Raw genomic sequence first — 19,682 nt, forward strand, 5'->3', positions numbered from 1 at the left:
GTAAGTCACTTAAGGCATTTAAAGTAATTGCTTAAGGACATTACCCCAGTGATCAAAAGAAAATGTACAGTACAGTACTGATTTTCATTTATAGTGTACAAAGCATGGAGAAAATTGTGGAAATCAAGGGTTGCTGCTGTCTCCATCTAGTGGCTTGCTAGAATCTGAAATGTAAAATATATGGCCACTGAAGTGATGTATATCACGACCTTTGATTCCTATAATATTGTCTTGGTCCAAAGAACTGGCATATGTGAGACCTAATAGAAAGACCTGGAAAATTGCAACCAAGATTTGATTTGAATATGAAAAAAGTGCAATACGCTACATAACATTATATAATCCCTTTATTTTCAGTAATCATTTTTTATGCTGATCAAGGATCTATAGTCTATCCTAGGAACACTTTGCACAAGGCAGGAATACATGCCATTGCATCACAAGGCACCACAGTCATTCATTTTTGGGGGGTGGGGGTGAAAAGAAACCAGAGAACCTGGAGGAAACCCACACAGTCTTAGACAGTAACCTGAGCTCAGGACCAATCACTGTACCATGGAGCTGTGAGTCAGCAACGCTACCCACCAACACTTTACTCATTTTATTCATTCATCTTCAGTAACCGCTTTATTCTGGTCAGTGGGTCTGAAGCCTATTCAGGAACATTGGGAGTGAGACGGGAATAAACCCTGAATAGAACCTCAGTCCATCACACGGCACCATGCACACCCATATTCACATTTAGTGGTAATTTAGCATAGTTAATCCACCTACTAATTACGTATGAAACTGTAGAACCTTAAGGAAACCCACTCAGACACATGAAGAGGAGCTGAGTTCAGGATCAAACTATCAGGATCAAACTAACAGGATCACTCTAACTGGAGTTGTCATGTGCCAACATTACCTGCTGCACCACCCTTCATATTTTATATATATATATATATATATATATATATATATATATATATATATATATATATATATATATATATATATATATATATATATATATATATATATATATATATATATATATTACTGGTGAATGTACCCACTGCCTAAACCACTGAAGCTCTTTATTTCTCTTGTGTTCTCTTGTGTTTTGCCTAGAGAAGAGCAGCATGCCAGTTCAGCTGTTTCACTTTTATTGCCAGACACAAGCTGTTCTGGTCCACAGACCAGCAACACCAAAAACGATCCATTTATAAGTCTACTTGACATGCTATAGTGGCAGTATCAAGGACGGACAGAGATTGTGCAATTTAAGTTATCTAGTGGTGAAGTGCTTCATAAACTGGCTGTAATCACTTGCTGTTGAGAGGGTGGATGATGCAGTGGGAGCAGTTGTGTCACACAAAAGCTTTCCTAATAACAGTCCCTGAGATTCATCTCCTTCAGCTGATCCTGTTTTCTCAGATAGTCCTTCTCCACTCATCATCTGCGTAAAATAGCAATTGTAAATTTACTTCTTCCCAGCTGTGATGTTTTTTCTTGTGAAGAACCACGAATGCATTAGTGACACAGTTAGACAGATATGCAGTGCAGAGATTTGTATTAACCCACAGCACAGTCACAGTTAAAAACACATCAATGATTGCGCATTTGCTATTTTTATATTAGATTAAAGAATCTCAAACACAGCTCTTGATATATTTCTTGGTATTGCTAATACATAAATGGATTTTCCTTGTAGTCACAGTTAGCTAACAGAATGATCAACATGATCAAAGTATTTGCATTTACAAATAACCCTCTATTAAATAGTAGCATACAACCAACTATGTTATAATTGTAATATAACGACTAAATAATTATTGCAAATTGAAATCCTTTTCTTAGGCAAGAACTGTAATCACATTCCACATTATGTAAATGCAGGAATAAGTAAGTCCATGTGCTTCTCTTAATGAAGAGTATGGTTAATGTAGTGTAGGACTGACAGAGTGTCATATTTACACAAATTTAGCACCCCCTCAAACAAAAAGCAATATATTCCAATTCCTAGGCGAGACTAATTACTGGTCAGAGAAAATTAGCCTGTACCAAATCTAAGGCGCATATAACTGGGCAGAACACTATGATTCTATATGTATCTATATTACAACATGTTATTTTTAGATTGCTAATTTCCTCTTCAGAGTGTTCAGATAATGAAATGGATTTTAGAGAGAATTGGACTTTTATACAGGAGACGGTAAGCACGTTGACACAACTTCTAACTGTACTGTATATCCTCAAGGTTATTACAGGTCAGCTAATGGGAAATGAACCATATAACAATACTTTATGTATGAGCTAATTAAGCTCCTCTGCCAGAATTGCCTCACCCGGCTTCCTACTGAGCTCACAGACAGTTTGCTTCAGTCTCGCAGAATAAAGGACTGGGTTGATGATGTGTATGAAGTAGACACACAATGTGCTTCTAGTCAGCAGTCCCATCAATCAGAGAGTTTGGACAGGTGATCTAGCTAGTCTCAGAGAGTACGCTCATTACTGTGACTGCCTGCGAGGCCAGCTTGGTGCTGGTGTGACTGGAGAGTTTGGACAGGCTGTCCTTCAGGTTCAGAGCGTCCATCTGCTCCTTCAGCATGCCTGAGAGAGTGTGTGTGTGTGAGAGAGAGAGAGAGAGAGAGAGAGAGAGAGAGAGAGAGAAATGGCATTCTCAGGCTAAATGAGATGTAAATGAGAGCTGTTTTTTTTAATGGGACAGATATTATTTTAAACTCATGCACAGTCATTTACTAAAAATAAACCTTTAACCTTTGCTTAAAAAGTAAAGATGATGACTTTAAACTGAAGTTTTGTGTATGCAGTAAATGCTTTATATAGATGTTTTGCATTAAAGGATATGTCTTAACATACATTCAGCAAAAGTTTGCATACTCCTAGTACAAAATAAAGAAGACAAAAGAAATTTAATTTAAGGCACACAACTGTCTGTACATCAAGTCCAGACAGTCCTATAAACATCTAATATAACTTCATTTCATCTGACAATGTTAAGTCAGCTAACTAGCCCTAAGCAAACAGCTGACTCCCTGAATCTTTGAATCTTAAAATCCGCCTAAGTCTGATTTCCTGCACAATTTTGTATGTTATTTATAGTGAGAGGACTTTTGTGTTACTCACTGGAGTTGGCCAGACTGCAAATGAGCCCTAATGTGCTAAATTTGACTTCCACTGCACCTACAGGGTCATCCAGCATCTTCTTCAGGGTGGATAGCAGATCAGCATGACTGAACGGTTCTTCCACCACCTCTGGGCAATCACACATACACACACACCCACACACACACACACACACACACACACACACACATATGAAGAGAACAAGTATAGGCTATAAGAAGAAGACAATCTATTTTCATATGACTCTTTGAAACTAACAGTCATGACACACTGAACAGAACAAAGAAATGCATGTATAAAACAGACAGTAGTCCTTATTTGTAGTCATTCTGCATTATTACAAACCAACAAATGCAGTATTATTATGTTGAAATGGTTCAAAATGGTAGGACCGTACCAATATCTATTGCAGAGGCGATGGCTAGAGCAACCAGTGCCTCATTCTGCATAATGACATGTTCACTGGTTGCCATAGAGATGAGGTGTTGGACCCCATCTGCCTTGATGACTGCATGGATGACTTCCTGTCAGGACAGGAAGATCACCGAATCAATATTGTAGAAGTCACATGACATTAAGTTGGGTGTCTCAGAACTCTATGCATTAAACATTTGGATACACTTTTACATGGGCTTTGTTCCTGTTCTGTTTTATTTAGTTTTTTTGTTTTGTATCAAGCCAATTTGTGCGTAGTAGCCTAGTAATTTTTTAAGGTGCAGCTAGTACTATGTAAGAATAATAATAATAATTAAATAAAAAATACTAAATAAATTACAGAATTATTGGTGGATTCTGTCATTAGTGTGTGTGTGTGTGTGTGTGTGTGTGTATGTGTGTGTATGAGTAACTCACTGAGGAGCGACTGTGTCTGATAAGTGCTGCTAAAAGACGATTGGCCTCTCCTCTGACACCAGCATGGTCTTTTGCTTCACACCACTCCATAACCCGTGCCAGTAACATCTCATCTTTTCCCAAAACTGTAGCTGCTTCATCTAACACACACACACACACCCACAGACACACACACAGACACATACACATGCACGCATGCACGCACGCACGCACACACACACATAGAAGGAAGATAGAGAGAAAGTACATACAATATAAGTGGGTGATGTACTTGAGAGAGGTTTTCTTCTCCCATTGTATTTATCACCTTTGCAAAGTGCAATAGTTACTTGAATGTAACTAGTAATTTGGAAGACATGGAGTCTGTGTGTGCTGAATATATTCTATTGTCTGTTATTGTGCTTCTGGAGGCTGTTACAAGCCTGTGAATGTAATAATATACTTTGAAAAGGACCTAATTATAGCCTCTACAATAACAATTTTAACACAAGTCTTGTCTCTAGGTTAAGGAAGGATAATTTGCTAGCTTTAATGTGCTTTTGTACAGTATATGCATTTTTGCATTCAGAATTTTGAAATATTTATGTGATTTAAATGTAACTTACATCTTCACAACAAATACATACATTTGATAACACAAGTAAATTGATTAAAGAAAAGAAAATACAAGTACTAAATGATAAAATCAGGTCTGGGTTTTTCTGGGTATTTGTGCGCTACTTTTTTCATTTTGCAATTCATGTTAAAGAAGTAGTTTATTGGGGATAGAACTGAAATACCCACGAGAGACGAGAACTCTGTGAACGAAAGAGAACTCTCAGTCCTTATAGTTGGAATTGTTACAGCAGCTAGAATAATATTGCAACACTTGTCATCATTCTTTGAGGCCTCCAGATCTCAAAGAATGGAGGGTGATGATGACGAAACAGCCTCATATGAAAAAAATGCTGACCAGAATCGTAGGCAAAGGTTCTATGCTAATGGGGATCTGGGACAATTTTATGAACTGGGTCACCTCTTAAAAGGTGTTTAATTTTGTACATGAGACTAAATGACCCCTTCCATGTTGTCTCTCACCTTATACCCTGAGTTCCCTGGGATAGACTCCACCACAACCCTGTGTAGGATAAGTGGTATGGAAAATGGATGGAGGGTTGAGACTAAATGGTAACTATATGCTGTATTTACTGTAAATCTGTGTGTGTGTGTGTGTGTGTGTGTGTATGTTACCTTTTGGCAAAATTAGAATATTGTGTAAAAGTTCATTTTTTTCCATAATTTAATTCAAAAAGTGGAACTTTCATATATTCTAGATTCATTACACATAAAGTGAAATATTTCAAGACTTTTTTGTTTTAATCTTGATGATTACGGCTTACAGGTCATGGAAATCAAAAATCCAGTATCTCAAAATATTAGAATAAAGAATTTATAATACAGAAATGTCGACCTTCTGAAAAGTATGTTAATTTATGCACTCAATACTTGGTTGCGGCTCCTTTTGCATGGATTACTGAATCAATGCGGCGTGGCATGGAGGCAATCAGCCTGTGGCACTGCTGAGGTGTTCTGGAAGCCCAGGTTGCTTTGATAGCGGCCTTCAGCTCATCTGTATTGTTGGGTCTGGTGTCTCTCATAGGTTCTCTATGGGGTTCAGGTCAGGCGAGATGCCTGGCCAATCAAGCACAGTAATACCACGGTCAGCAAACCAGTTACTAGTAGTTTTGGCACTGTGGGCAGGTGCCAAGTCCTGCTGGAAAAGGAATCAGCATCTCCATAAAGCTTGTCAGCAGATGGAAGCATAAAGTGCTTTGGGCCTTGATTTCCAAATGAAATGCAAAATTTACTTTCATCTTCCTCATGATTGTGCTTGTGTGTACTAAACCAGACTGAGAGATTAAAGGCTCAGGATACCTTTGCAGGTGTTTTGAGTTAATTAGCTGATTAGAGCTCTTCTCAGGTCGACATTTCTGTATTATAATTTCTTTATTCTAATATTTTGAGATACTGGATTTTTGATATCCATGAGCTGTAAGCCGTAATCATCAAGATTAAAACAACAACAAAAAAAGCTTGAAATATGTCACTTTATGTGTAATGAATCTAGAATATGTGAAAGTTCCACTTTTTGAATTTAATTACAGGAAAAAATGAAATTTTCTACGATATTCACATTTTTTGAGATGCACCTGTATAATCAATCAAAGATGCAGTGTTCGAAAAAATTGTATTTTCAATTTTAACATGCACTGTATGTCACTATGTTTCTCTAAGGCCTGTTTTTCTAGCTCATTACCTATCTACACTCCTGTTGGAAGAGCTGCTCAACTCTGCCCCTTGTCCCTAAAAGGCCCATGAGGCATTTGCATGCTGCAGTCAACTTACCTCGGAAGTGGGAAGTCAGAACTCAGAATTACATAATTTTCAACCTCCATCCGTCCATCTTTTGCTAACAATAATGTATCCAGCCGATTCTGACGAGTGATGTATATTTACCACCTCAGTGGTAGCAGTGAACTGCATAGTCAATTATATATACTTAATAAACTAAAATGTCTGTATGTTGATTGATCTAAAGCAAATACTTTTATATACAGCATAACTCATTTCAGTTTTTACTGTTATGAGCAGTCATGTTGAGTTAACATTACTTGCTGAACTCAGGGTTGTGGAGACTGTCCTGAGTTCTCAATTAGGAATTCACTGATGGGGCATTTTCTTTGTTTTTTGGTTAGTTGGAGGTCGGAAATTTTTGAGTTGCAGCCTTTAGTGTTTTGGGTGTGTGTCATGGAAAGAGGAAGACTTGTCAATGTCATAAGCAAATATAAAAACTGCTCCTTTAATATCTATTTGGACTAATTTTTTTCATGTTTAGCCCAAATTGTACTTATTGGGTGTGCACTACATTTTGTATTCCCATGGTGTCCTGACCTTGGCCGTCCACCATCATACGCAGAGTCCCCAGCAGCTTGAACTGGACAGGAGGCATGTCGGAGCGTAGCAGAGTCCTGATTCGCTGGATTACTCCATCCTCCAGCATGCGCACTTTATTAGATGCTACAACAGTATGAGAAAGAGTTTGTCTTTAAGCCTGTGGTAAGATCTCAGGGTGAGTTTACTGAGATTAGATTGATTAAGTTGAGAAGAGTGCAGTTTGAAAATCAGTTAATCAGTCTTTCCAATAATTAAGGTTTTGTACAATTAAAGAGGAAGTGCTGCTTGCATAGTATGACTAGAGGAAAATATATTTCTCTTTTATTATTCTGAATATTGATCAAAATTGACAACAGTGACACTGACAGAAAGACAAAAACAGAAAGATCATGAAGTGGTGCAGTAAAATGTTATCTATGCAGCAAAACACTATAAGAATCATTAGTTACCTGTATAAATTCACTGCTCTTGCCATTTTTATTTGTGTCCAGCTGGACAGAAAAAATTGTAAATGTGGCTAGGTAGTAAATTCTTTGATACCTGGTATAGCAAGATTTCTGAGAGCACTAAGGCCTGCATGCTGCACGGACACATCTCCCTCATCTATGTGATGTTCCAGCAGATCCAGGATATATGGAACAACCCCAAGTTCCATCATTTTTACACAATTACTGTCTGAAAGATAAAGCAGCAATATTATAGACATGGTAAGTGTCAGGAAGAGCAGAGACTGAGTCTTGCCATTGTAACTGTGACATGTACACTACAAGCATTCTACAGGGGTGGGATCTATGCAATGGTAGGCTGTGGCAGCTGCACTTTCCATAGTGCTTTCTACAACAATTTTCACTCCAACCCTAAAATGTGATGTAAAATTGTATTAAGAGTAGGGCTGCAGCTAACGATTGTTTTCATAATCAATTAATCTGCCGATTATTATTATTAATTTTCGATCGGATAATCAGATAAAAAATAAATAAAATCCACAAATTGTTACAAATATATTGTCCAATTTATATATATATATATATAAATTGTGTGTGTGTGTGTACATATATGTATATATGTTGATTATATATATATATGTGTATATATATTAATTTATTAATTTTAATTGATTTATTAAATTTATTAAACATTTTTATTCTTATAAAAAGCACTGATAATTAAACTACAGTCCTAAATTAATAATAAAATCTCACTTTCACCTCATGGTTTTTGTTACTCACTGCCCACAGAGCACGTGCATACAGATTTTTTATATTGCAGAAATGTTTTCGAATTTGCTCACCATTTCTGGCAAAGTTGGCAATTGCTAGTGCTCCAGACAGTTGAAGTTGGATGTTAGAGGACTGTAGCCAGGACAGAACATCCTGATACACAACCCCTGTTCCCTCTCCAAAACATTTCTGCATAGATTCATCTAGATGACAGTTTAAAAAAAATTGGAAGTAGATACTGCAATATTTGTTTCATTATTACCTCAGCATATTGAATAACATGCTATTATTATGATGCTTTGATGCCTTGCACTGGAATTATATTAATAACCCAAAACTGTTATGTTACAGACAAGCATGACATAGTCACCATTCATTGTAATGAACATGCACAATGTAACTCTAACTTGAAAATCAAGGATTTGGATATTGATGGTAAAATTATGGAATGCAGCAGTATCTATGGAGTATCTATGGCATGTTTACTTTTTATAGTAAATTTAAAGCAAGTCCCAGACTCAGTGTATCTGTTATACTGGTTCAGCTTAATTTTTCTGTAGTAAAAAAATTTGTTGATGTGAAATCAGCAGCACTTTCATTTCAGACTTACCCCCCAGTAGCAGTGTAACTATGAGGTTGGACGCTATTTTTATACTACACAGGTCATGAGGGTCGGAGTCACCCTGCAATCCTCGAATCATTTCAGAGAGAGCTTCAGGCACTCCGCCCTCTACAAACTGGAGCTTCAGTGCATCTGAGACCCAAACACACAAACAAATTTACAGTACTACCGATCAAGAGTTTCGATGATGTTGATGATGATTATTATTATTATTATTATTAAAATATGTGCACTACATATATAATATATGCATCTTTACTTCTTTATAGTTTATTCTCTTCTGTGTTCTATGTTAATCTCACTTTTTAGGAATCAGTTAGAAACCACAAACAAAGGCACATCTGTTTTTGCACATTTGCTGAACTGTGAGTCTGGCTCACCACTCTCTCCCAGTGATCCCAGCACCTCCAGGATAAGATGGCGGCGCTCTGCATCTGGCGCACGCTTTAGCTGCGAGGTCAGAACATCTGCCAGCCCGACTTCTGCCAAAGCTTCTCTCGCTGCAGCTGAACATGAGCAAAGAATCAGCCACCATTAGTTCCACCTTACATCACATCTATGCTGGTAATCCATTTATAGCTCATCATGAACAATAACAGTAGTACGTATAATTGAGTGGAGAGCAAGACCATGTCAGTCGATTGAGATCAGTGCATCTGCTGTGTTTCTCACCCATATCAGCAAGGTTGCACAAGGCCAGAAGGCAGACGTTGACTAGTGGATCATTCTCTGGGTACTGGCGCATAATAGCCACCAGTCTGGGGATAACACCACTCTTCACCAACTGAGTCTGTTGCACAGCTGAGGGTGGGATACAGAGACAGAAAGAGAACAAAATGTTAGAGAGATCAGTAGGGAAGAAAATGAGAGGTGATAAATAACACGAGAGAAATCAAGTACAGGAAAGGATTGAACAAATGACATTTGCAATGTAAAATGTGTTGGGTATTTGTTTGTCTGCAGTGAATGCTTGTCTTTGTCCACTCCTGAACAAAAGGCTGTTGGCTCAGGAACAGCTGTGCTCACTGTTGTCGAAGCAGATGCGTCCGATGGCACGGCCGGTGTGCAGAAGCAGCTCCTGGTTTGAGCTATTCAGTAAAGGCACCAAAGCAGTCACCAGGCCTGCCTGGATACACCTTTCCCTTACAGCAGCTATATCACCAAAACAGACATCAGCCATTGAGAAGATTAAGGACAAATGAAGCCACATTTTAAAGCCACAGTATTTAGACACTGCAAGGACTGATCTCTAGATATTAAGGATTTAGAGACGTTTGTGACATAGGGGGGTTTGTCTCCTTTGCTATTCAGGCAAAGGAAATGGGCTTCCAAACTCTTGACTTCACTGTTTGTGTTAAATGTTTTGAATTTCATATTGAATTTCAAATCCTAGCTCCTTTGATGCAGTTGGATTAAGATCTGGAGTAAGCTCTCTTGGACAACGGAACAGACGGAAATGCATTATTTATTAATACTAATGAATGTTAATTAAAAATAATGAATGTTGCTAGTTGTTCTTGTTACCTTCTCTGGCTATTTCAGCCACCAGAAGTGTCACCTGTGGTGTGAGGGAGCCTTTCTGTCTCAGAGTCTGGGCCAGTGTGGACAGTATTCCACTGGAAGCTATCTGCTCTGCAGCACCCGTTTCTATAAAGAGAGCAGACTATTTTGTGTGTTTTGATACATGTGTATGTGGTGTGCCATCAATTATTTAACATCAATTATTTAACACAAGGCTTTCTGAACGGCTGTGTGTTTTCAGTATGTACTTGCTTAGGTGCTCAGCATGGTCCTCTCCTACCCAATTAAATCAATAACTTTCCTTTCTCTAAATTTCCTGTGCTTATCCCATCTCTTTCATATGCTCTAGCCCTTGCTCCACACAGCTACACTCCTGATTCCGTTAGTAGCTTCTCAGCAGGATATGGCCTCACTGTCGAATGATGAGAGAATTTCTTCAACCTTAAACTGCGGAGAATCTTTCATTAGAGTGGGCGTCCCAACTGAAAAACTCCATCCAGCCGAGGAGGCAGGTCACGCTGTCAGATCAGGCTGTGCTGCCATAGCAACATCTGCATTGTGTTCGTTTGGGGGGAGTCTGGTTCTTCCATTTTTAGACGCATTTGCCAACTAAAATTACTAAGAATCTGACAGGCAGTAACAACAAATTAATTTTCACCAGAGGAGAGTAGAAGGAGAAGAGGAGGGAGCCAGCAAGAGTTTACAGGTGAGATTAAGCTCTCCTATTCTTTTCTTTTTTCTTATTCTAATTTCTGGTGGTTTTCTCTTTGTTTTTCAATCAGTTTGTCTTATCTTCTCATTTGTGTCTCTATTAAAGAATAAGAAAAAACATTGATTAATTTTTCACTTTCTCTTGGGTCTCTTATTCTACAGTACCTCATATCTCTCTCTCTCTCAGACATGTGCAGGTGGATTACCTGTCTCTTATATATAGCTGGCCCTTTGATACCTACAGTAGTGGATTGCATTTACAGCAATTAGCAGTAGAGGACTGCATTAACTGCAATTTACCACACCAATTTAAACTAATGAGAGAATAAGAGTATAGCAGGTTTGCTGCTAAATAGTGCACACAATTAAACATATAATTACTTGTTATTACAGTAAGGAACTGGTGTTATTGGTGTCATTGTGGTTGGTTGGTTGGTTAGATGGATGGATGGATGGATGGATGAAGAGCAGTTTAAAATGATGGATAGATGGTTGGACAGCAAGGTTTAAGATGTAAAAATCAATTCATGGAGTGATAGATGATGCTTGGATATATGGATAATTGGACAACAGACTTTAGTAGTATGGGATGGAATGGTAGATAGATGGATGGATTAAATGGTTTTAAGGTTGAATAGATGAATGTATAGATGGGTATGAATATGTAGACTCACTCTTTTCCAGTAAGACATTCAGTAGGGTGTCCATATGAGGCTTTAGTTCCTCCTCTACAAGTTCGGTGCTCACACTGATGGCATTCAGAGCCCTAGTCAGAGCATCTGAAACATGAACAGGAAGGAAAGGAAGAATGGAAACCATTTGGTTATACTGGGGCAAAGACTACACACTATTAATGGAAGTTATTTTAGTGGCATGACACAGTATCAAAACTATTATTCAGTTAAGAGACATTCACAGAGAGACAGTTTGTGTAGAATTACTGTTACACACATCTTACATAAATTTATATTTTGAGTAATAAGGAACTGAGGCACATCCAGAATCTATTTTTATACCATCACAGGCAATGAGTTACAGTCAAATGTTACATAAGATACTGCCCAGTGAAGTCTTATTTTTTTTTATGGTGGACCTTTTGTTATGCAGAACACAAGAGTGTCTGTATGGCAAGATTTATGTGCATGACTGTGTATTTTCACTTACATGGTTCATTGAGGCAATAATTTTTGGAAGCGAATTACTAAGCCAATTGCTCTGTTCCTCTGTATACAATGCATTTCCAGTTCTCTGCCTTTCATTTGTTACTGAGATATTAATCAACGCACCTTTTCTATTTCCAGAGAGCACTCAAAATGGAGACAGAATTAAATGGAAGACAGGGATGGAGAGAAATTGGTTATATTTCTGAATACTAATGCTTTATTTGCTCACATCTTTTTTTTTCCTGAAGGCAAACCCAGCATATAATACAGACTGAGCTGAGGACAGAGAAAGAATATCTGCAAGAGGGAGAGTAATCACCCTGATAATCCCTGGTAAGAAGAGTGAAAATAGAAATACAGAGTGCTGGGCTATTTGGATACAGCCAAATAACAACGGTAGTATTAATATACATATATATCAATCCACTATGGCTAAATATAAACACTGATCAGAGAACTATGAGAATCTGGAGAAATGAGAATCTTAGAGAATTAAAAACTGTGTGGCAGAGATTCTCTGCGGTTCTCATTAGCTTAGGAAGCTTGCATGGCAGCATGAAACACCTTAAACAGTCACACAGGGGCTAAGTCCCAATTCACTCTGGGGTGTGGTGCTCGGGACTTCATCACGTCCACTTGTGGAGCCCATCACATCTCAGAGCCCAGGCTTAAATATGGTCAGGTGAGGCAGAAGGTAAATACAAGCATCTCTGGGATGAAGCTATCTTTCTCACAACACAAAGCATCATATCGACTTCCTGAGGCACATAAGCTCTTAATAATATCAGGACAGATTGGCATAAAACTAAGAGGTTTTAGGTACTTACCTATATCTGCCATGGTTTACGGTCAGGGTGTTCCTCAGTGACTCCCTGTCTCTATCCCTGCCTCTAGCCGCAGATTCGTGTGGATTGCGTGTGTGTGTGTGTTTGTGTGTGTGACGACAGAGGCACCCCTCCTTCAGGCAGGACAGCAGACTCCAGCCTCGAGAACGTCTTGAGTCAGCACCTGGCTTTGGACACCCTCACTGCTCTGTTCCATTGATAAATAAATGCGCACTCTTACATAATTCCATGCACTCTGTTCCTTTAATCTCTCCCCCTTACCCTGCTTTTATACCATTTTATATTCACCGTCCCTCTTCTACACACAGACACACTCTCTCTCTCACTCTTTGGCAATCCCTCCCCCTCCACTCTCGTCCTCTCATTCGGAGACAAGCTCTCCCACCCTTTCATGCTCCTCATGATACGCTCTAAATCCTAAAGCTTCCCAAAGCTCATCAGTCGACAATTAGCCTGCGGGTGACGCTGGATCTGAGACACAGCCTTTACAATCTCAGCAGTGATCCTCATCACTGATTCATTTCCCTGCATTTTTTCCTCTATTGCAAAACATCAGCAGTTAAAGCAGCCCAGAGAATGACTTCTATCTGTGCCAGAATTGTAAAGATTAGTAGAGGGTACATTTTAAGGCTGATTCTTGTGAAATATTATTAAAAATATTAAGAATTTTTTTTCTACAGACCAGTAGCACTGAGGCATCATACATTTTCTAGCAAACCTACATACTCTTTGGTGCATTTACAAATTATTAGTTGGTGCCAAATAACAAGAAATGATTACCAAAATGAGTTAGCCTGGGAAAACCCATCCATCTTCTTCTCTTCTTCTTCTTCTTCTTCTTCTTCTTCAAATAACAACATTTTCTACTCTATACAGAAATAGTGAAATATGTGACATACTGAAATATGTGACTTTTTTGTATTTCTCAAACAGTATTAACGTTGGAGCATTTTAAGTTTGCTTACCCCCCCCAAGTGAAAGTGATAAGGGAGGAAATTGTCTTGTTATTAGGTCTTTTATTTTAACATTTTAAAACTATGTTCGTTGTCATCTGTGCAGAGTGTGAATTCAGAGTGTGAAATTGCTCTTCTCTGTGTTGATGACAATGTGACACTGCAGGAGTGTACAGTATGTCCGTTCAGCTATAGCTCGTGACTATACAACAACTTAATCAAAGCCTGATATTTACTGTGTGAGGAAATCACATTTAGATAATAAAGTTTTATACATCTTTAGATAGAGTGACTGCATTTTTTGCTGAGTTTGTTATACCGGCTCTTTACCAAACATGACCTTTGCAGTCAAGGCAAGGGTAAAAATTTGTCTAATGAAGACATTTTCTCCCATCGTTTTGGTAAACTGCATTTATGTTTATTTTAATGAACAGATATCAAAGTATATTATTATTATATTATTGAGGGGGGAAAACTTGGTAAAAAACTAAAAAAAAAAAATGTAGAATTTAGCCTCAGCAACGTCTGAGAGCACCTCATATTCTAGCAATGAATTATTCTGATGTAGGTAAATTGTTAGTGATTGTTACTAGAGATAGATGATATTTTCTAGTGTATATTGCAATGAATTATGCCACAGTGCACTTTTTGAGAATACAGTGGTTAATGTCATAAGCCCTTAAAACCCTACAACATAGTGTTTTCTATTCAGAAAGTGTGTCAGTAGGACTCTATTGGGAAGCAAAGAACCCTTAATTACCCTATGAACCCTTGAAGAACCCTCTTTTCTAAGCACATACTTTTATAACATTGATTGATTCCATGACAACTCACATGTTTTTGGATGCTAACGTTTCTTTCTTCACCAGTTGTTTCCTCTTGTTCCCTTTAAATAATTTCTTTTATATAAATTATTTTATTAATCAATGGACTTTTTATGTTGCACCACTGTTTTGGCATCTTCTTAATAAATCTCAGCAAATCTAAATGTCATGAGCAGCATATGGTATATTCATATTATATTAGGGTGCTGGAATTTTAAGTATCATACATGACATGTACTATCTATATATTATTATCTTAGCAGTTGCAGCTGCAGTTGCATTTAAAGGAATCTTGAAAGTCAGCGGTCCTACAGCGCCCTCGGCAACCCCACTTCCTGCGTCCTTGTGTAGGTGTTTATTCAGCAATAGAAAATAAAACTATGAAAAAATATTATTTTGTTTATGTTGATATAAATGCTGCTTCAATGAAAAATTATATGTACATTTTTCATAGTTTTTTCCTAACGGTGCAATAGTTCATTTTTCAATTTCTTACTTGTACAAAATAACCTGAAAGATATGTACAACACGATTAAAAAATATGGTTTGGGCCATGACCATAGCAGGAGTGTAATTAAACCCATTTGGAAAACTGACCTCCAGTCCAGAATGCTTGTTTGTGTTCAGATGGGTCTCTTGTCAGTCAGACATTCTACTCTACGGGCCACCGTAGATCCTGGAAATGGAGCTGTCTGAACATAGCCGGGAATAGCAGGATGGGCTCCAGGACTAAAAAAAAAAACTCATTCAAATGTTGAACCTACCTGCTTAACCATTAGTGACCTAATCTTGGAAAAATATATATACTAATCTTACCCACTGCACCTTTAAGTATAGCAGTCATGCCAAGTTCTCTTTAAATCTCTTAAATCAGTCATTATACTTTTGCATGCTATAGCAAGCAACCTCTTATGCACATTACAAATCAATATGTATATGCAAAATCCATGCATTCCTTAAAATAATAATGGTACGTCATAAATGATGGGTTTCTTTCATGCTGGGCTTCTGTACGATATGTCCAGTAGGGGGCAGAAACATTCTTTATAACTGTTGGTACAAAATAAATAAATAAATAAAAAGATGACAAGGGCCTGATCAAACAGGGTGGTAGATTAGTTGATTACACTAATTAACACTCTCTTTCTAAAGTGTTTCTAGAGTATGTACAGTGATTATAAAAAGGTCTACAAACCACATTTTTGTGATGAAAAAAAAAGTTAAATCTAGATAAATCGTGTCAGATCTTTTTCTACATTTAATGTCATATACCAATCAACAACATTCAAATGGAAAATAAAAAGAAACATTTTAGGGGAAAAGAAAAAGGAAAAACTTGGTTTAACGGACACGTTGTTAAAGCATCTTTTGCTTGTAATACAGCACTCTGTCTTTTGAGGTGTCTACCAAGTCTACCAGCTTAGCACATTTTGATTTGGCAATTTAATTCCACTCTTCCTAAAAATGCTCCAGATCTATCAGATTGCAAGGAGATCTTCTAGGCACAGCCCACTTCAAGTCATTCCACAGGTTTTTATAGGATTTAGATCTGGCCTCTGACTGAGCCATTCCAAAACATTGATCTTTTCTTCTAAAGCCTTCTTGTTGACTTGGACTCATGCTTTGTGTCATTATTGCTCTGGAAGGTGAATTTTGTTCTTCATCTTCATCTGTCTAACAGCAGCCTGCAGGTTTTGTGCCAAAGTAGATTGATAAATGGAGCTATCCATGATTCCCTCTAACTTAACTAGAGCCCCAGTCCCAGCTGAAAAGAAGCAACACCATAGCATAATGCTTCCACCACCATGCTTCACCATAGGTATGGTGTTCTTTGGGTGAGGAGCTTGGGGTGGGCTTGGCTGTTTTGTTTTGGGGGGTTTTTGTGAGAGAGGGTTTCTCTAGCCACCATACCCATTGATTCAGACATGTGAAAAATACGAGAGATTGTTTTCACATATATTGGGAGTGACCAGTACATGCCAGATATTCCTGCAGCTCCTTTGATGTTGCAGTAAGTCTTCTGGTAGTCTTTCATGAATTTTCGTCCTGTTCTTGGTAATGACATTGTGGTTCCCCATTTTCTCCTTTTGCCGATGATGTCCTTCATGGTGTTCCATGGTACATTTAATGTTTTGGAAATTAATTTACACCCCTCTCCTGATACCTTTTGACAATGATATCCGCTAGACGCTTTTGAGCTCTGCGTGGACCATGGCTTCAGCAGTCAGAATTGAGAAGAATATGTCAACAAAATCTTACAGAAACAGTTGATCTTTATTTGGAGTTAATCAGAATCACTTCATTAATGACAGCTGTATGAATAATTACTTTTAAAAATGAGTTGATTGGTGATTGGTTAATTCTGAGCCCCATTATAAAATGGTGTGCACATGTAGCAACCTCAAGGGGTTTCCCTTAAAATGTTTCTATTTGTTTCTCACTTGTATGTTGTTGGTCAAATTAAGGTGGAAAAGGATCGAACATGATTTATCTTGGTTTACATGAAAAAAACCTAACAAACAAATAACAAACATTAGAACAAACGTTTCAAGTGAGGTTAGAAAGAGGCATACATGTATGGTATTATAAAATGTAAAGGGAAGAGCAGTAAGGAATTATTTATTTATTTATTTACTTTTTAAAGAGAGGGTGTGGGACAGAGATGAAGACATGAAGAGCTCAGTAATTCAGCTGAGAAGGTTTGATGAGAGTAATCCTTTAGCAGATCAGCAGGTGGCAGTGTGATTGGCATTATTCATGCTTATCCCATAACACTGTTTGGCAACAATTTTAAATAATTGCAAAAAGATCTTTATTAGACGTGATTAAACCATTATATCTCACTGTAACTGATATATGTTTTAGCTTCTGCCAAATACTTTATGATTGCTTATAATATATGGATACAGTCCCTTTAAAATTAATTACTGCCAGGACAGTATTGTCAGAATTATCAGACACTGCGATTTTAAAATATTGAGTCATACATCTTTGACCCCAATAAGATGAACACAGAGATGGCTTCTCAACTTTAAATTGTTTATACTGTGATGAAGTAATCATCACCACTGGGAACAGCTGCACTGACAACACACACACACAGAGCTCAATCACGCTTCATTTCATCCTATGCTGTCGGAAAAGCGTGTGCACACGGACATATCTTTCACTACAAGACACACAAGTTTACTTTGATGTTTTATTTTAGTTTTCCCTTTGTTTGGTCTTTGGTATATGGCGATAATCAAGTTGCGCGTCTGCATCGGCCAAATCATGAGAGAACCATGCTGCGCCTGCGCAGTGCAGTCGGAACTTGAAAAAACCATTTATGTCATCTTGAGGGGAATAAAGAAAATTAGAATACCTGCAAACAAAAACAAAAAAAAGTAATTAAATAATTGGGGATTGATGGATCACACAATTAAATAGCAAAATGTTAATTTACTAAAAGCTGTGTCCGCATATATGTATATGTGTGAATTTCGGTCTTAAATATTTACCTATTTTACCTCCCTGTTGGAAGCGCCGAAAAGGGGCGGAGTCTGGGCCTATAAAAAAGGAGCTCTGTCGCCTTTTGGGAGAATTGTGTGGTGGATTGTAGAAGTTTTAATGATTGGTAATGTATTGTGATATAAGTGAGCGGCTACCAGAGGCGCCTCGAGCCATTTTATATATATATATATATATATATATATATATATATATATATATTCATATATTTATATATATATGTGACTGTGTGTGTGTGTGTGTGTGTGTGTGTATATATATATATATATATATATATATATATATATATATACACACACACACACACACACCCATATTTGTTTGTTTGTTTTTGCATTCTTTGGCTGTTAAATTCCTCCTCACCTGTAAAATGTTGCATCACCACTGGACTTTTCCCTATCACCTGGTACCTACATGCTACTGTGGGTTGAGCCATCATTCACACATTTTTTGTACTCATGAGCCTCAACACGCCTCTCCAGAAGACCTTCTGGATTACGATACCTTTATGCAAAATTCTATAAAACATTATTACTTAATATTCTGGTGAATAAAAACTGTTTCTACAGACCAGTATTGGGACATCCTAAATGTTCTTATATGCTTTGTGTGTGTGTGTGTGTGTGTGTGTGTGTGTGTGTGTGTGTTTAGGGGGGTGCCTTGCCATCAATGTCAGACTTTCTTTCAGAACACCAACAAGACCAGACAAAGACTGTAATGGAAAAACAACTCTGTTGCTCCTTTGAGGCATTTTGCAGAGGCATTTCTACTAAATATGGCCACATATACATTCAGTGGATTAATGCATCAAAGATGCATGTGTTATTAAAATCTGAATCCTTCAGTTCTCTCTGGGCTTTTTTTTCCACTTGTCCTACTCAGACATTAACAGTATCTGAGCATATTTACTTTCATAAACTTTCCTAAATCATTCAGTCACTGCAAATGATTATTTAACAAAAAAAAAATCCATGAATCTTTTACAATTAAGTTTAAATAACATTATGCTTTGTTATCTATAAGGGCAGAGGAAACATTTGAGCATTTGTCTTAATGTCTTAACATGACACCAAATACTCAGGGAACTACATAACTCATTTACTCAGCAGAATATGTTCCTGGAAAATGTGGTTAAAACTATTAAATTATGTGTGAGGCACAAAGAGAGAGGCAAGGTCACAACCTTACGTTGAGCTCTCTTAGGCTCAGGTGAATCATTTCTTTTCACACAGGCTTCCATGTGCCATGGGAATATCTGCTCACATGGAAATTAGTTAATTAGTTTATTCTATCTGTAGGAAAAACACTAGATGTGGCTCTTCTTAGAGACTCTGCCTCTCAACAGAGAAACCAAATAGACATAAATAGAAAAATATATTACTGACAGTCAATGAC

The 19,682-nt window shown here is 37.6% G+C and overlaps 1 protein-coding gene and 1 long non-coding RNA gene across 2 annotated transcripts; one reads left to right on the forward strand and one right to left on the reverse strand.

Moving 5' to 3' along the window:
- Positions 1-1,439: 1,439 nt before the first annotated feature.
- si:dkey-191g9.5 (rap1 GTPase-GDP dissociation stimulator 1-B) lies at positions 1,440-13,565 on the reverse strand. The gene is made up of 14 exons (XM_053621736.1): positions 12,983-13,565; positions 11,667-11,771; positions 10,285-10,407; positions 9,787-9,912; positions 9,433-9,561; positions 9,141-9,266; positions 8,749-8,892; positions 8,210-8,341; positions 7,459-7,593; positions 6,916-7,041; positions 3,985-4,124; positions 3,530-3,656; positions 3,133-3,261; positions 1,440-2,595 (listed from the first exon to the last, which is right to left on the reverse strand). The coding sequence occupies exons 1-14, from the start codon at positions 12,993-12,995 to the stop codon at positions 2,468-2,470; spliced, it is 1,683 nt and encodes a 560-aa protein (XP_053477711.1). The 5' UTR covers positions 12,996-13,565; the 3' UTR covers positions 1,440-2,467.
- On the forward strand, positions 10,310-19,272 carry LOC128605900 (uncharacterized). The gene is made up of 3 exons (XR_008385618.1): positions 10,310-10,987; positions 12,404-12,488; positions 18,939-19,272. It is a non-coding gene; the product is annotated as an uncharacterized LOC128605900 (long non-coding RNA).
- Positions 19,273-19,682: the final 410 nt, after the last annotated feature.

Source organism: Ictalurus furcatus, chromosome 3 (assembly GCF_023375685.1).
Source record: "Ictalurus furcatus strain D&B chromosome 3, Billie_1.0, whole genome shotgun sequence".
Taxonomy (NCBI): domain Eukaryota; kingdom Metazoa; phylum Chordata; class Actinopteri; order Siluriformes; family Ictaluridae; genus Ictalurus; species Ictalurus furcatus.

Coding starts and splice junctions, on each gene's coding strand:
- si:dkey-191g9.5 (XM_053621736.1), bottom strand. Junction 10,408..11,666: donor GAATGTCTTACTGGAAAAGA/GTGAGTCTACAT, acceptor CTCTCTTTATAG/AAACGGGTGCTGCAGAGCAG. Junction 3,657..3,984: donor TCAGACACAGTCGCTCCTCA/GTGAGTTACTCA, acceptor CTGTCCTGACAG/GAAGTCATCCATGCAGTCAT.